This window comes from Panthera onca, chromosome B2, assembly GCF_046562875.1.
Source record: "Panthera onca isolate mPanOnc1 chromosome B2, mPanOnc1 haplotype 2, whole genome shotgun sequence".
NCBI classification, from domain to species: Eukaryota; Metazoa; Chordata; class Mammalia; order Carnivora; family Felidae; genus Panthera; species Panthera onca.
In genome coordinates, this window is record NC_138343.1 from 24,617,241 (window position 1) to 24,631,607 (window position 14,367).

At 42.2% G+C, this 14,367-nt stretch overlaps 1 protein-coding gene across 3 annotated transcripts in view; it reads right to left on the bottom strand.

Annotated features, from left to right (window-relative positions):
- Positions 1 to 883: 883 nt before the first annotated feature.
- The window catches only part of FAM50B (family with sequence similarity 50 member B), a 31,307-nt gene continuing 17,823 nt past the window's right edge, over positions 884 to 14,367 (bottom strand). Inside the window, exons 1-2 of one of the 3 annotated variants that reach the window (XM_081795703.1) lie at positions 5,034 to 5,131; positions 884 to 2,187 (exon numbers count right to left, since the gene is read on the bottom strand). In XM_081795703.1, coding sequence (XP_081651829.1) covers positions 1,097 to 2,107 — 1,011 coding nt within the window. In that variant the 5' untranslated portion in view covers positions 2,108 to 2,187; positions 5,034 to 5,131 and the 3' untranslated portion in view covers positions 884 to 1,096. Of the gene's footprint in view, positions 2,188 to 5,033; positions 5,132 to 14,367 lie in introns of those variants that run through there. The other 2 variants (XM_060614924.3, XM_060614923.3) reach the window with 2 other exon arrangements.

Sequence of the window (14,367 nt, forward strand, 5' to 3'; positions counted from 1 at the left end):
TGAGCTGTCAGCACGGAGCCCGATGTGGGGCTAGAACCCACTAACTGGGAATCATGACCTGAGCTGAAGTCTGACCCTCAACCAACTGAGCCACCCAGGCGCCCCTAATGCAATATTTTAAATAATCAACATTAACACAAGGAAATCCACACTAAATCAAGTATCAAAACTTTAAGGCAAATAAAGACAGGATCTTCAACAGCACTGTGCAGAGCCATATTGGAGCTTGAGGCAAAAGGCAAACAGAAATCTTGATCTCTAGGCTATACTAACTAACTCCCAATCCCTGGGGCTAAACAATCCAGCTAAGGATCACTCAAAAGGGTCTGCTCTCCCAGTTCGTGAGCCACTGCCCCCTCCCAACTCCCCTGATCTTGGTTAAAGTTGTGGGCAGGTCAACCTTTTGTCCTCACATGGTTCTGAAATGGGTCATAGTGGTTCTTTAAATAAATTAACCAAGACCAAAGAATAACAGACATTTACTGAGTTCTAAGTGCTTTACAAATACTTATTTAATCTCCAAAGAGATCTTATGACATAAGAGCTATTGTTACTCTACTTACAGTAGAGGAAACTGAGGCACAGAGGTTCAATTAATTTGTCCCAAATTATACAGCAGGTAAAGAAGTTAAATTGGGAATCAAACACAGGCAGTTTGGCTCCAAAGTCCATGCCCATGAGTACTTCTTTAAATACCGTGACCCAGGTCAAAAATGCAACCCTTACTCTCACTTGTGTCCCACGGCATGCCCAGTCATGGTTCCAATATAGCTCAACGTGGCCATATCATGAATTCACACAGTAACATTAAAAATCGCCCCCAACCCCCTGCAAAACAACCAAACCAAAAGTAACCATCAGCAACAGAATGACAACACTTGAATCACGAGAACTTTCGGCTCTTTATTAAATTTCGGGAAAGAAATGAAGGTCACCAAATTAAGTTGGAATTTCCAGGGTACAGAAAACCGTTTCCTCTGCTGGCTGTCGCTGCCTCGGTGTGGGCAGGAGGTCACCAGGGGGCCGCCAAGGCTCCATATGCAGGACAAGGTGGGGGTGGGACATGACAGGGAGCCTCAGAGGAGCGGGAAGGGGGTCATCGGATCGTGTACTTGTCCCACTTCTTTTCAGGGTCGTAGGGTTCCCAGCGGCTCGCGGGGAAGATGTGCTTGTTCTTCTCATACCAGCTCCGCAGCACCACCTTGCCCGCGTGTGACTCATCCTTTTCCATGGTGGCGTCGCTCAGCAGCCGCACGTCATCGTGCACGTCGAAGTTGAAGAGCGGCCCACTCTTGCCCCGGGCCTTGGTGATGATGAAGTCGTAGAAGGTGTGGTAGTGGGGCAGGATCAGGTCCTCCTTGATGTACATGAGCTGCTCCACGCCCGCCGACCGCAGCTCACGGAAGTCCTTGCGCAGCCCCTGCAGGGCCCTCTTCAGGAACTGCTGCACGGTGGCACCCTTGTGGATGCGCACGGTGCGCCGGTGCCCAGAGCCGTCCCAGTAGCTGAACGTGACCTCCATCTCCTCGCGCTTCACCTTCTCGCGCCTGGCCTCCCATTCCTGCCGCAGCTGCTCCCGCAGCCGGTTCTCCTCCTCCTCGCGGTCGCGGTCAGGCAGGAAGCTCGTGTCCACATCTGGATTCTTCCCCAGGTTCTTCTTCTTGCTCAGCCCCGCTGACGTGGGCTGCTCCCTAGCCGCCACCTCCTCATCCACGTTGCCCTCGTCGCCCTCGTCGAGCGTGAAGGACAGGCTGCAGATCTTGCGCTTCTGCTCCTGCTTGCGCTCCTTCTCCCGCAGTGCCTCCAGCTGCAGCCGCCGCGCCTCCAGCTGCTCCCTCTTGGCCAGCTGCATCTCCCGCTCCTTGAGCAGGGCCTCCTGCTTGGCCTTCATGTCGTTCAGGGTCACCAGGCCCACCGTGCTCGACTTCAGCTCGGCCTCCACGGCGTCGTAATGAGCCGAGAATTTCTTGTCCACCTTCGACTTGATGAGGGTCTCCTCGGCGATCCGCTGCTTCAGCACCTCCATCTGCTCCTTCTGCTTTTCCCGCTTCTTGATCAGGTGCATGGCCCGGCCGGCCTCCCGCATCGTGCCCTTGTACTGCGCCATGCTGGCAGCTCGGCACGCCCACTCTCGCTTCCAGTTCCTGTCTGATGCCGGGGAGTTTCCGGGCTAGCTCATGGGTTCTGCTGCAATGAAAAACACTTGAGTTAGAAAGGGGCCAATAACAATGGTTTGATTAATGTTTCAGAGCGGTGCATTCTACTAGAATTTTCTGGAATGAAGGAAGTGTTCTGTAGCTGTGCTGACTGATGTGTAGCCATGTGAGGCTATTGTGCCCTTGAAATGTGGCTAATGCCATCAAGACAATGACTTTTATTTTAATTAATTTAAATTTAAATAGCCATATGTGACTAATAGCTCCCATGTTGAACATTGCAAAGCTGGGTTTTGAGAGCTGTACGTGGAGAGGGTTGGTTTACAGAGCAAATTTTCTCCCGTCCAGTTACCCTTATCTGTCTGGGTACCCCCGTCAAGCAAGAGTTGGGGAACCAAGAAAGCAGGCCTGCAATGGGCCTGGGACTGGATTTGGGTGTATTGACCACAGGAAAGCAGAGTCTGAGAGGAAAATGTCCAGGTTGGCCCTGGAGGAGAAGGCACCTGTCCCCGCAATCAGATACACCACTCTTCTTGAGGAGGTAAGTGAGTGAGGGGAGAAGGGTCAGACAAAAGCATCTTTTAGTACTTTCCTAGAGGGTGGTAATGTTAGCTAAGATCCTATTAATATGTTAGAAGTGAGGCAGGACCGTATTAGTTGTTGTCCCTTGAGAATAACTTCTGCAGTATTTGTTGAGTCCACCTAATGCCCAGTACTAAAGTGTGCAAAAGCAGTGTAGGTATGGCCCTGCTTGCTGTGGAAAACGAGGCATCTAGGGATGCTTCTTGGTGTTTCAGCCAAAGTGGAATGAAGCCTCTCCCTAATTTTATTGGACTCAACTTGAATCAACCATCTTCCCTCAAGACCAGTCCATCCTGCCTCATGCACTACAGCTTCGTCATCCTCTGGAGCCTCACCCCCACAAACTCAAGACAAGGTCTCATCCAACCATCCCCACCCTCCCAAACTCTTCCACTCTACCCTCTGGAAAGACACTCTTCATCAACAAACTCTCCTAAATCCTCAGCCACCTCTGGGACCTTCCCTTTACCTTCTTGCCTCATGCTGGAAGTCTGCTGTTCCCTGAGGAGACCATTTCTCCTAAAGTAGAGGACATCCACATCACATCCACGTCCATGTCCTCTGACATCCACATCATCTCACACTCTAAAAGTGGGATGTCTTTGCAGTTTCAAAAACATTTCTTCTACATTTTTAGAACTCCTAGCTTCCTTGAAGCTCATGCAACCCAATGATACTACCCCCAGCTGTTGCTGTCATCTCTGGAATTCCCTTTCCTCCAGAATCCTTGAGGTTTAGCACCTGGCTCAACTGCCGTCCTCCTCCATCCTCTATTCGTCATAATCCTGGATGTCATCCACAGAACCTACCAGACACCTAGACCTTCTCACTTCTGATGGCCTCTTCCTTTGCCATGCCCTAGCTCTTATCACTATGAGCAAGTGCCCCATTTCCCAAATCTGAACTCTAGAACCTCCTTTCCTTTCAGTTTGCTTACTCTTGGAATAAATAACCTAACTCCAACTGTCCTCTGATAGTTCGAGACCTCTGATCCAAAGCACTTCTCCATCATACCCCCCTCTGCTTACTCCTTCCTTACCCACCAGACATTGCATGGATTCTCATCTCTCATGCTCCTTTCCTTCCTGTTATTCTTGCCTGGAAAAGCTCTAATCCTGGTTAAATGTAGCCCCTGTCTTCATAACTCCTAAACGGCAGGGCTGAGGAAAACAGCACTGCTATTGTTGGCTAGCCTCACTTGAAGTTCATGACCTCAACCCTCCAATGGGGATTCAAAACTGCCTGGTAATTCTATCATGCTGCCTCAGGGAGTCTGCTGTCTTGCTCTCCAAGACAACTATTTTGTGCTTCCTTCTGTATCTCTCACACCTCCACTCTCTCCTACCTCCCCCACCTCCCCTAGTTTGGCCAGTAAACATTTAGCAGCACACCACTGGATACAGTTCTGTCTTCTGATTCAAACACAGTTATTTGTGGATAATCGAATCCTACCCAAATTTCATAACACAAACACTGCATTTGGTCTACTTAAATCCCCCCAAATATGTGTTCTGTGAAAAAGGAGTTCTAAACTCAAGTAAATATGGGAAAGTCAGAGTCAAAGAAAGTTTAAGAGTCTCTTTACTGTGAGTCTCTGATATGTTTCCACTGTGACTCTCCAAGGGGGGTGTAATATTTCATGTTTCCCAAAAGTTTTTTGGATTATTCAACATTTCTTCCTCTACAGAGTATCTGTTTACTTTTCTCAAAACCAGTGCCTCAAGGAACCACGTTTAGAAAAACTGGCTGTGAAATATATGCCAGACTTTCATCGCGTCCTTCTAAAAGCAGTGATGCCTGTGAGCACAACCTCAAGAAGAAACCTTTTCTCATATGATAGTAAAATATGGCACCTATGTGCCAAGGAGAAAATATTGTGGTGTTACCACTCACCAAATTGGCCAAACAAGAATTCTAAGCATTTTCCTGGACTACTGTCCTTCACACATAACCAATTAAAAGAAAATATTTCATATGTTTTCCTTTTCTCTCCTTTCCTACCACTGGCCTTAAGATAACAATTGTGCTTTTTTTTCCACCTGAAGCCTCCTCATCAGTGCCCTATCATCAGTATATTCTCATTCTTTTCTTTTCTTTTTCTTTGACTTTTTTGATGTTTATTTATTTTTGAGAGAGAGACAGAGAGACAGAGGATGAGCGGGGGAGGGACAGAGAGAGAGAGAAACACAGAATCTGAAGCAGGCTACATGCTCTGAGCTGTCAGCCCAGAGCCCAACACTGGGCTGGAACCCATGAACCGTGAGATCATGACCTGAGCCAAAGTCGGAGGCTTACCTGACTGAGCCACCCAGGTGCCCCAGTGTATTCTCATTCTTGTCTATCTTCTATAAATAATCCAGTGGTCCTCATAAAAAATACATCTGATAATGTCACTCCCTTTCTTGAAAATCTCCTCCAACTCTCTATTTTGAGATAAAACTGGAATGTTAAATTTTTTCCTACCAGGTCCCTAATCACCAAACCCATCCACCCATTTCTCAACACTCCACACCATACAGTGGCCACCTGGAACATTTTAGTGTTCTTAAGTACCAGATGCCCTTTCATAACTGTTTCCTTTGGACATACCCTTCCTAGAAGCCTGCTGTCCACTGTGCCAGCCTTCAAGATCATCTTCAGGGTTATCCCCTATAGAAAACCTCTAGCAGCCTCCAGTGACCCCACCCCTGCCACCCCCAGATATACAAAGTTACCGATACCCTCTTCTCTCCAGGATCCCTGTGTGATTGCCTTTATTAGATATAACATAAATCAGATTGCTTGGCCACCTCCTTTTTCAATTAGATAATCCAACCAGCCACACTTTAATCCAATCAAATATAACATGACCACATCAACTATAATTGCCCTTTTCCAATCTAATCAGAATCTAAATGTCAATATAGTCCCCAAACCTTGTCTTTCCTCTTCCTGTTATCTAGCATCCATTGTCTTAACTCAATCACAGTCTTCAAATACCATAGCCAGTCAGCCTCCAGAATTAAGAGAGTTAGTCTTAAATTCTTCGAAAAGGTTGACAAGAAAAACAAATAACAGAAGGAAGCAGTTTTATTCTTAGAGTCTGAAGTCCTGATTTTAAGAACTCCCCCCACCCCACGGGTCCCAAGATGATAGTCCCTTGTGATCTCAATCCTCAATGAAAAGTACCCCAGCAAGCTAAAGTCTACTGTTTTCAACTCTTCCACTGTATCAACAATGACAATAACACAAATAGATGGAAGGGAGCAACAGTCTGCTCCAAGGAATCTGAAATGCTGATTAAATATGCAAATTTTAATTTAAAGAAAATGTCACCTCCTTCCCATTTAGTGACAAGATAAAGCAAATATGCAAACCAATGGCACCAATTTTTAAAAATCCCACAAAACTCAAAAGCTACTGCTTTAATTGTTTTAACAGAAAAAAAAGATAATCAGTTTCCATCACAAACAAAAAGAACAAATCAACAAAGGAATACCTTTTGTCATGATTGGTTTTCAGTTTACCTCTCATCAGTCTTAATTCTGATTTAAAATGATCATCCAACAAGTGGCGTGTATAAGCTCATCTCCAGAGTCAGCCTTACCATGAAACTGGTTGGTGGACCAGCGTCTGTAAAGGGCAACACTTCCCAATCAGCCCAAATTGGGTCTAGGAAGTACTTCCTGACAGCATCATCACTCAAGGATCCCTCCAGCATCCATCAGTGTATACTGAATTAGTTGTCCAACCAAAGCCACAGCACCTATCATTCAACCAGATGCCAAAAAAAAAAAAAAAAAACAAACCTCCAACCAACCAGTGCCTGACCTCTACAGAATTCTGTCACCAGACCAGAAGTCCTTCGTAGGATATTTTAAATGAATATAAAAGTGATTTTATTGCATGCTTTCTAATAGGGGGAGGGGGTTAAAAATGTCTTCCAACGTTTGCTTGGGAGAAATCCAATATTTGGGGATGTTGCAAGGTGGAGGGAAGAAGTTTCACGTGTTCAGAGAGAGGGAAATGCAAAATGTACTGGCTGGAAAAAGCTTGGACAAACAAGCCACAACTTTAATATATGTTCACTAGAGAAAAGGAAGAAGGTGTCACAGATCTCAAAATAGATTCTGCACCATAAATGTCTCTGAGTTTTGTGAAACTAAATCTGCTCCTTAGTTTTTATCAAAGTAATACATATTCATGGTTTTAAAAGAAAAGTAATATTAAAAGGATTATTACTTTTTTTTTAATCTTCATTCATTTTTGAGAGAGAGAGAGAGCAAGCAGTGGAGGGGCAGAAGGAGAGGGGGACAGAGGATCTGAAGCAGGCTCTGTGCTGACAGCAGAGGGCCCAATGTGGGGCTCAAACTCATGAACCACAGGATCATGACCTGAGCCGAAGTAAAAAGCTTAACCAGCTGATCCACCCAAGCACCCCTAAAAGGCTTATTTTTTTTTATTAAAAATTTTTTAATGTTTATTTTTGAGAGAGAGAGAGACAGACAGAGACCGAGCACAAGTGGGGGAGGGGCAGAGAGAAAAGGAGACAGAATCTGAAGCAGGCTGTCAGGACAGAGCCTGACACAGGACTTGAACCCAGGAACTGTGAGATGATGACCTGAGCCAAAGTCGGACGCTTAAACCAACTGAGGTGCCCAGGCACCCCTAGAATGATTATTTTAACAAACAAAATAAAATAAAACAAAAGCAAATCAAGCAGTGCCCAGTTTTATCGCTCTTTTCTCTAGAAGCAACTCCCTCCAATCCCATCAGATGTTTCTTCTCATATTTACTTTCTTATTCTTCAGTAATTCTTACATTGCTATTTTGTGGCTAATCAATTTTACTTTATCTATTGACTTCTTCATATGGTGGATTAAGATTTAATTTCTCCCTACAATAAATTGAAGTATCTGGCCAACTCACGGAGGAGGAAGGCATTATTATGGAAGTTGTTAATATTTAAACCAGATTTTAAAAATGCAAGGAATTAAATTATATGGTAATCTTAAATCTCAAACAAAATATTAACAAATTGAATCCAGCAGTTTATGAACACATGCATATGAAAGTAGGCCCTATTCAAAGATAGTTTGATACTAAAATATCTACCTACGTAATAACCATGTTAATAACATCTCCAATACCTGCAGATAAAACTAAATGAAAATTAGCAAATTAGACGTAGAAGGGAATTTCCTGAACTTGACAAAAGGCATTTTTGAGAAACCTATGGCAAATGTCATATGTAATAATATGCTTTTATGTTTTTTACAGTTTTTTTTTGAAGATTTACTTTGAAGTAATCTCCACACACTCACGACCCCAAGATCAAGAGTCCCACGCTCCACCAACTGAGGCATCCAGGCACCCCTATGTTCCTTACAGTTTAATCAGCAATGGAATTGTGGTGAGTTTTGTCCTGTACCTCCACGGCTGCAGGCTGGGTGGAGGCAAACTGGGGTGAAGGGCAAACAGGAGATGAAGCTCTGATTCTCTTTTTTTTCAAAAGGTACACATCTTTTATTTAAGATTGCAAAGTGTCACTTGAAACACAGCTTTTAGAAGTATCGCCAGAGAAGTGAAGGGACATGACAGATAACAGGGGTGAGGGAGGGGTGGCAAGGAGCTCATACCTATAGAAAAAAGTCAGTGAAAAATAAAAAGTCAGTTGTCTACTCAGAAGGGAAAATACTCTAAACTAATCAGGATTGTATCTTCTCCCACTGAACACTTAGAGGAAAAGTAGTAAAGGGAAGTGTTATTTTGTGTAGAAACATGTAGAAGGCATTACAATACTACACTGTCACTCACAGTTTTTCCAAGGATGTTTTTTTTTTTTTTTTTTGAAAGTGCAGTGAATGTGGCTTTTTACATTGACCTCAGAAGACAGCTCCAAATCAGAGGTTGGCCTAGTTCCATCACCAGCCATGTGGGTGTTAGAGCCAACTCTGGTCCTTGGTCAGTGTCCCCTCTTGCTTTTTATAATGTTGTCAATGGAGATTATTGGTATCTAAACGCCACCCCACTCTTCTTGCTTTGCTGAAAATGGGTGGTTCAGATTATAGTGAAGAGACAGTAGTGAGATTGGTTAATTCTCTCAAAACCTTTATTTTGGGGGTGCCCGCATGGGTCAGTTAGTTAAGTGTCCAACTTCAGCTCAGTTCATGATCTCACAGTTCATGAATTTGAACCCGCATCAGGCTCTCTGCTGTCTATGGCACAGAGCCTGCTTGGGATCCTCTGTCCCCTTCTCTCTCTCTGCCCCTCCCTGACTTGTCCTTTTTCTCTCTCTCAAAAATAAATATTTAAAAAATTAAAAAAAATGAAAAACCATTTATTTTCTCCCCACTGGGAGTGATCATGGGATGAAGAATTCATCATTCGGAGCAGCACCTGTCACTTTGCGGGACCTTTGGCTGGAGCTCAATGACAGCCATAATTGACACTGTTCCGAGCCAACACTGAACACCCACTAGTGCCATGGGGTCCAGCATGTTGGGGGACACTGGGTTTACAACAGGTTTAAACCTGTTCCTGGGGTTGCTTCTAAGATAGTTTAGAGGATTCATAGATAATGAAGCTAGTTGAGGAGAGATTACCCTGAGATACCCACTTCTTGGCACTGGAGGTGAATGGGGAATGATTGCTCAATAAATTCAGAAAATGAAATTTTGAGGTAAGAAAATATCTGAACCTAGTGTTGACTTTGGGTGAACAGGAAAGGACCACACCCTTAAGGAACGCTGAAGTAAATGCAAACCAGAAACCAAGAAATCTCACTTATGGTGTTAATATATTCATTGGATTATTTATGGTGTCCTTGACAACATCATTACAGCCGACAGAATGTACTGTTTAACTCTATGTGAACTTGTTTTCTTAATCAGTCATTTTCTGGAGAACTCCTTCATACCAGCCAAAGCTCCTGGATGTCCACTCTGCTTCCCAGGGAACCACCACCCTGGAGCACCTTGGAGCTTTCTGTAAAATGCACTCACACTCCAAACGTGCTAACCACTTGGTGGGTTTAGATCTCATGGAAAGCCAGACTAGTTAATAATTTTCCTAAAGCCATTATGATCTTCCAGGGTTCCAGCAGCCCCAGAGGAGTTTTGGTATCACCTGTGATCACCATTATGTAGTTCACTTGATCTATCACTATTAGGATTTAGTCCTTAAACAGCTTATAAACATGGAAGATACTACCCCATTAATAGGATGGTTGTGAAATACATAAACAGAACAATTCCTAACAATTCCTAATTCCTGTTAGGTTCCTAACAGGTCAGACTCTCCCCACCCTCCATTTTTGACCTCTCTGCTGACTTGTATTTTCTGTTTCCAGTAATAAACTAAACGACAAAAGAAGAACCAACCTCATGGTATACATTCTTACCACCTATCACTTTAATTTGAGCTCTAATAAACAAAAAGACGTGAAATAGTTGCTTAAAATGTGTCTTACGTTACAGTTTGAGATAGGCTTTTCCTAAAGGTTAACATTTTTTTTTTTTAATTTACACAAAATACAACTTGCTCTTTTTGGTGTGCCATTATATGAGTTTTGACAAATACCTACTGCCTACAAATTTTCACAAATTCTAAATAACATTTTTCTTTTCCAGAGACACTAGTCAGGGCACATGTGATAGAAAATCTGTGTTATTAATTATAGTTGGCACGAGCTTCAGAAGTCCCCACTGGACTGATTTCCTGATGATAAAATGTGAGACACACAGCGTACTAAGGTCCATATAACATGGCTTTTGACTCTGTCCCTTGGGGTAGGGGAGGTGCACACATGAGCTGATTAGATCTTGGACTTTTTGGTCTTCACATATTGTGATACCATAGCCCTGGCCATAATGCCACATTTTGTTATTGAATTAGCACTTACTTAGAAGAAACTCTTGGCCCAAGAGTTATTATTTAGAAGAAACTATTGACCCAAGCATTGTCCCAATGTCTTGGTTGATAGTTTAACCTTCTGTGGGGGCAGGGGTGGGGAGGGAAGGAGGATATTTTGTTGATAACTGTTGTTGCTTAACTACGGGAATATATGTGAGACACTGCTGAAGCCCTGCTATAAGGTACTCTTTCCAAAGTCGTTTTTAATTTTTTTAAACTTAAAAACTGTAAATTTGACTCTGTTTTTTGTTTATACAGTTCTCTGAGTTGTTTTATTTTTTTATTTAAAAATTGTTTTAAATTTATTTATTTACTTATTTATTTTGGAGAGAGAGAGAGAGAAAGAGAGCATGAGAGGGGGAGAGGGGCAGGAGAGAGAGAGAGAGAGAAAGAATCTCAAGCAGGCTCCATGCTGTCAGCACAGAGCCCGATGAAGGGCTTGATTTCAGAAACCGTGAGATCATGACCTGAGCCAAAATCAGGAGTCAGACACTTTAACCTACTGAGCCACTTAGGCACCCCTGTTTTTTAAATTTTTAATTGAAGTATAGTTGACACATAATATTATATTAGTTTCAAGTGTACAACATACAGCTTCAACAATCATCTACATTACAAAATACCAACCATATTAAGTGTAAGTTACCATCACTGTACAAAGCCATTATAATTTTGTGATTATTCTCTATGTTGTACTGTTCATCCCCGTGACTATTTTATTTTATTTTTTTAATTTGCATATAGTAGACACATGATGTTACATTAGTTTCAGGTATAGAATATAGTCAATGGTATTGCAATAGCCTTTGCATGTTGACGAGTGATACCTACATTGGTGGTGAGCATAGCATAGAGAAGTTGAATGTTGTATACCAGTTCTCTTAGTTTTAACACACTTACGCAATCACCATTACAGTCAGGAACAGAAAACTATCACCTCAGAAAACTCCCTGTCCCATCCGTTTGTAGTTACACTCCCACCTCCATCTCTACCCCTTACAACCACTGATCTTCATTCTTACATTTTTGCCTTTTCCAAAATGTCACATAGATTCGACAATATGTAAGCTTTGAGTCAGAGTTCTTTCATCCATTGTAATGCTTTTGAGATTCACCCATGTTGTTGTGTGTATCAATAGTTCATTCCTTTTTATTGTTGAGTAGTATTCCATCCTGTGGATTCACCACCATTTCTTTATCTATTAAGCCATTTGGATTAAAGGCATTTGGGCATTTGGGTTGCTTCTAGTTGTTGTTATGAATGGAGCTGCTATAAATATTCATGTAGAGGTTTTTATGTGAACAAAAGTTTTCATTTCTCTCCCTAAGTATAGGATTGCCAGGTAGGTATTGTGTTCTTATTTATTTTTTAATTTTAGCTATTCTAATTAATAGGGGTATGTAAATGGTATGCCGTTAGGTTTTAATTTGCATTTCACAAAGTGGAAAATGGTGTTAAAATCATGTTTTCACATGTTTATTTGCCATTATGGATTTTCTTCAGTAAAGTGTTCTTTGAAATCTTTTGCTTATTTTTTTTTCCTTTTTGTCCCCCATGCTATATATTATATCCCTATGACCTATTTGTAGCTAGGAATTTGTACTTTTTAACTCTCTTCACCCATTTAGCCTCCTTCATACCCTCACCCCTCCATTCTTCACCTCTGGTATCCACCAGTCTGTTCTCTGTTTCCATGAGCTCACTGCTTTATTGTTTTGTTTTTTGTTTTAGATTCTACATATAAGTAAGATTATATGGTATTTCTTTCTCTACATGATGTATTTCACTTAATATAATGCCCTCAAGGTCCATCCATGTTGTAGCAAATAGCAATATTTCATTCTTTTTAATGACTGAATAAATTCCATTATGTATATATATGTATATACATATACATATATGTAGAAAATGTGGTATTCAGTCATCCATCCATCAGTGGACACTTAGGTTGATTCTATATCTTGGCTATTATATATTTTTTTTTTATTTTTTAATATATGAAATTTACTGTCAAATTGGTTTCCATACAACACCCAGTGCTCATCCCAAAAGGTGCCCTCCTCAATACCCATCACCCACCCTGCCCTCCCTCCCACCCTGCCCTCCCTCCCACCCCCCATCAACCCTCAGTTTGTTCTCAGTTTTTAACAGTCTCTTATGCTTTGGCTCTCTCCCACTCTAACCTCTTTTTTTTTTTTTTTTTTTTCCTTCCCCTCCCCCATGGGTTTCTGTTATGTTTCTCAGGATCCACATAAGAGTGAAACCATATGGTATCTGTCTTTCTCTGTATGGCTTATTTCACTTAGCATCACACTCTCCAGTTCCATCCATGTTGCTACAAAAGGCCATATTTCATTTTTTCTCATTGCCACGTAGTATTCCATTGTGTATATAAACCACAATTTCTTTATCCATTCATCAGTTGATGGACATTTAGGCTCTTTCCATAATTTGGCTATTGTTGAGAGTGCCGCTATAAACATTGGGGTACAGGTGCCCCTATGCATCAGTACTCCTGTATCCCTTGGATAAATTCCTAGCAGTGCTATTGCTGGGTCATAGGGTAGGTCTATTTTTAATTTTCTGAGGAACCTCCACACTGCTTTCCAGAGCGGCTGCACCAATTTGCATTCCCACCAACAGTGCAAGAGGGTTCCCATTTCTCCACATCCTCTCCAGCATCTATAGTCTCCTGATTTCTTCATTTTGGCCACTCTGACTGGCGTGAGGTGGTATCTGAGTGTGGTTTTGATTTGTATTTCCCTGATAAGGAGCGACGTTGAACATCTTTTCATGTGCCTGTTGGCCATCCGGATGTCTTCTTTAGAGAAGTGTCTATTCATGTTTTCTGCCCATTTCTTCACTGGGTTATTTGTTTTTCGGGTGTGGAGTTTGATGAGCTCTTTATAGATTTTGGATACTAGCCCTTTGTCCGATGTGTCATTTGCAAATATCTTTTCCCATTCCGTTGGTTGCCTTTTAGTTTTGTTGGTTGTTTCCTTTGCTGTGCAGAAGCTTTTTATCTTCATAAGGTCCCAGTAATTCACTTTTGCTTTTAATTCCCTTGCCTTTGGGGATGTGCCGAGTAAGAGATCGCTACGGCTGAGGTCAGAGAGGTCTTTTCCTGCTTTCTCCTCTAAGGTTTTGATGGTTTCCTGTCTCACATTCAGGTCCTTTATCCATTTTGAGTTTATTTTTGTGAATGGTGTGAGAAAGTGGTCTAGTTTCAACCTTCTGCATGTTGCTGTCCAGTTCTCCCAGCACCATTTGTTAAAGAGACTGTCTTTTTTCCATTGGATGTTCTTTCCTGCTTTGTCAAAGATGAGTTGGCCATACGTTTGTGGGTCTAGTTCTGGGGTTTCTATTCTATTCCATTGGTCTATGTGTCTGTTTTTATGCCAATACCATGCTGTCTTGATGATGACAGCTTTGTAGTAGAGGCTAAAGTCTGGGATTGTGATGCCTCCTGCTTTGGTCTTCTTCTTCAAAATTACTTTGGCTATTCGGGGCCTTTTGTGGTTCCATATGAATTTTAGGATTGCTTGTTCTAGTTTCGAGAAGAATGGTGGTGCAATTTTGATTGGGATTGCATTGAATGTGTAGATAGCTTTGGGTAGTATTGACATTTTGACAATATTTATTCTTCCAATCCATGAGCAGGGAATGTCTTTCCATCTCTTTATATCTTCTTCAATTACCTGCATAAGCTTTCTATGGTTTTCAGCATACAGATCT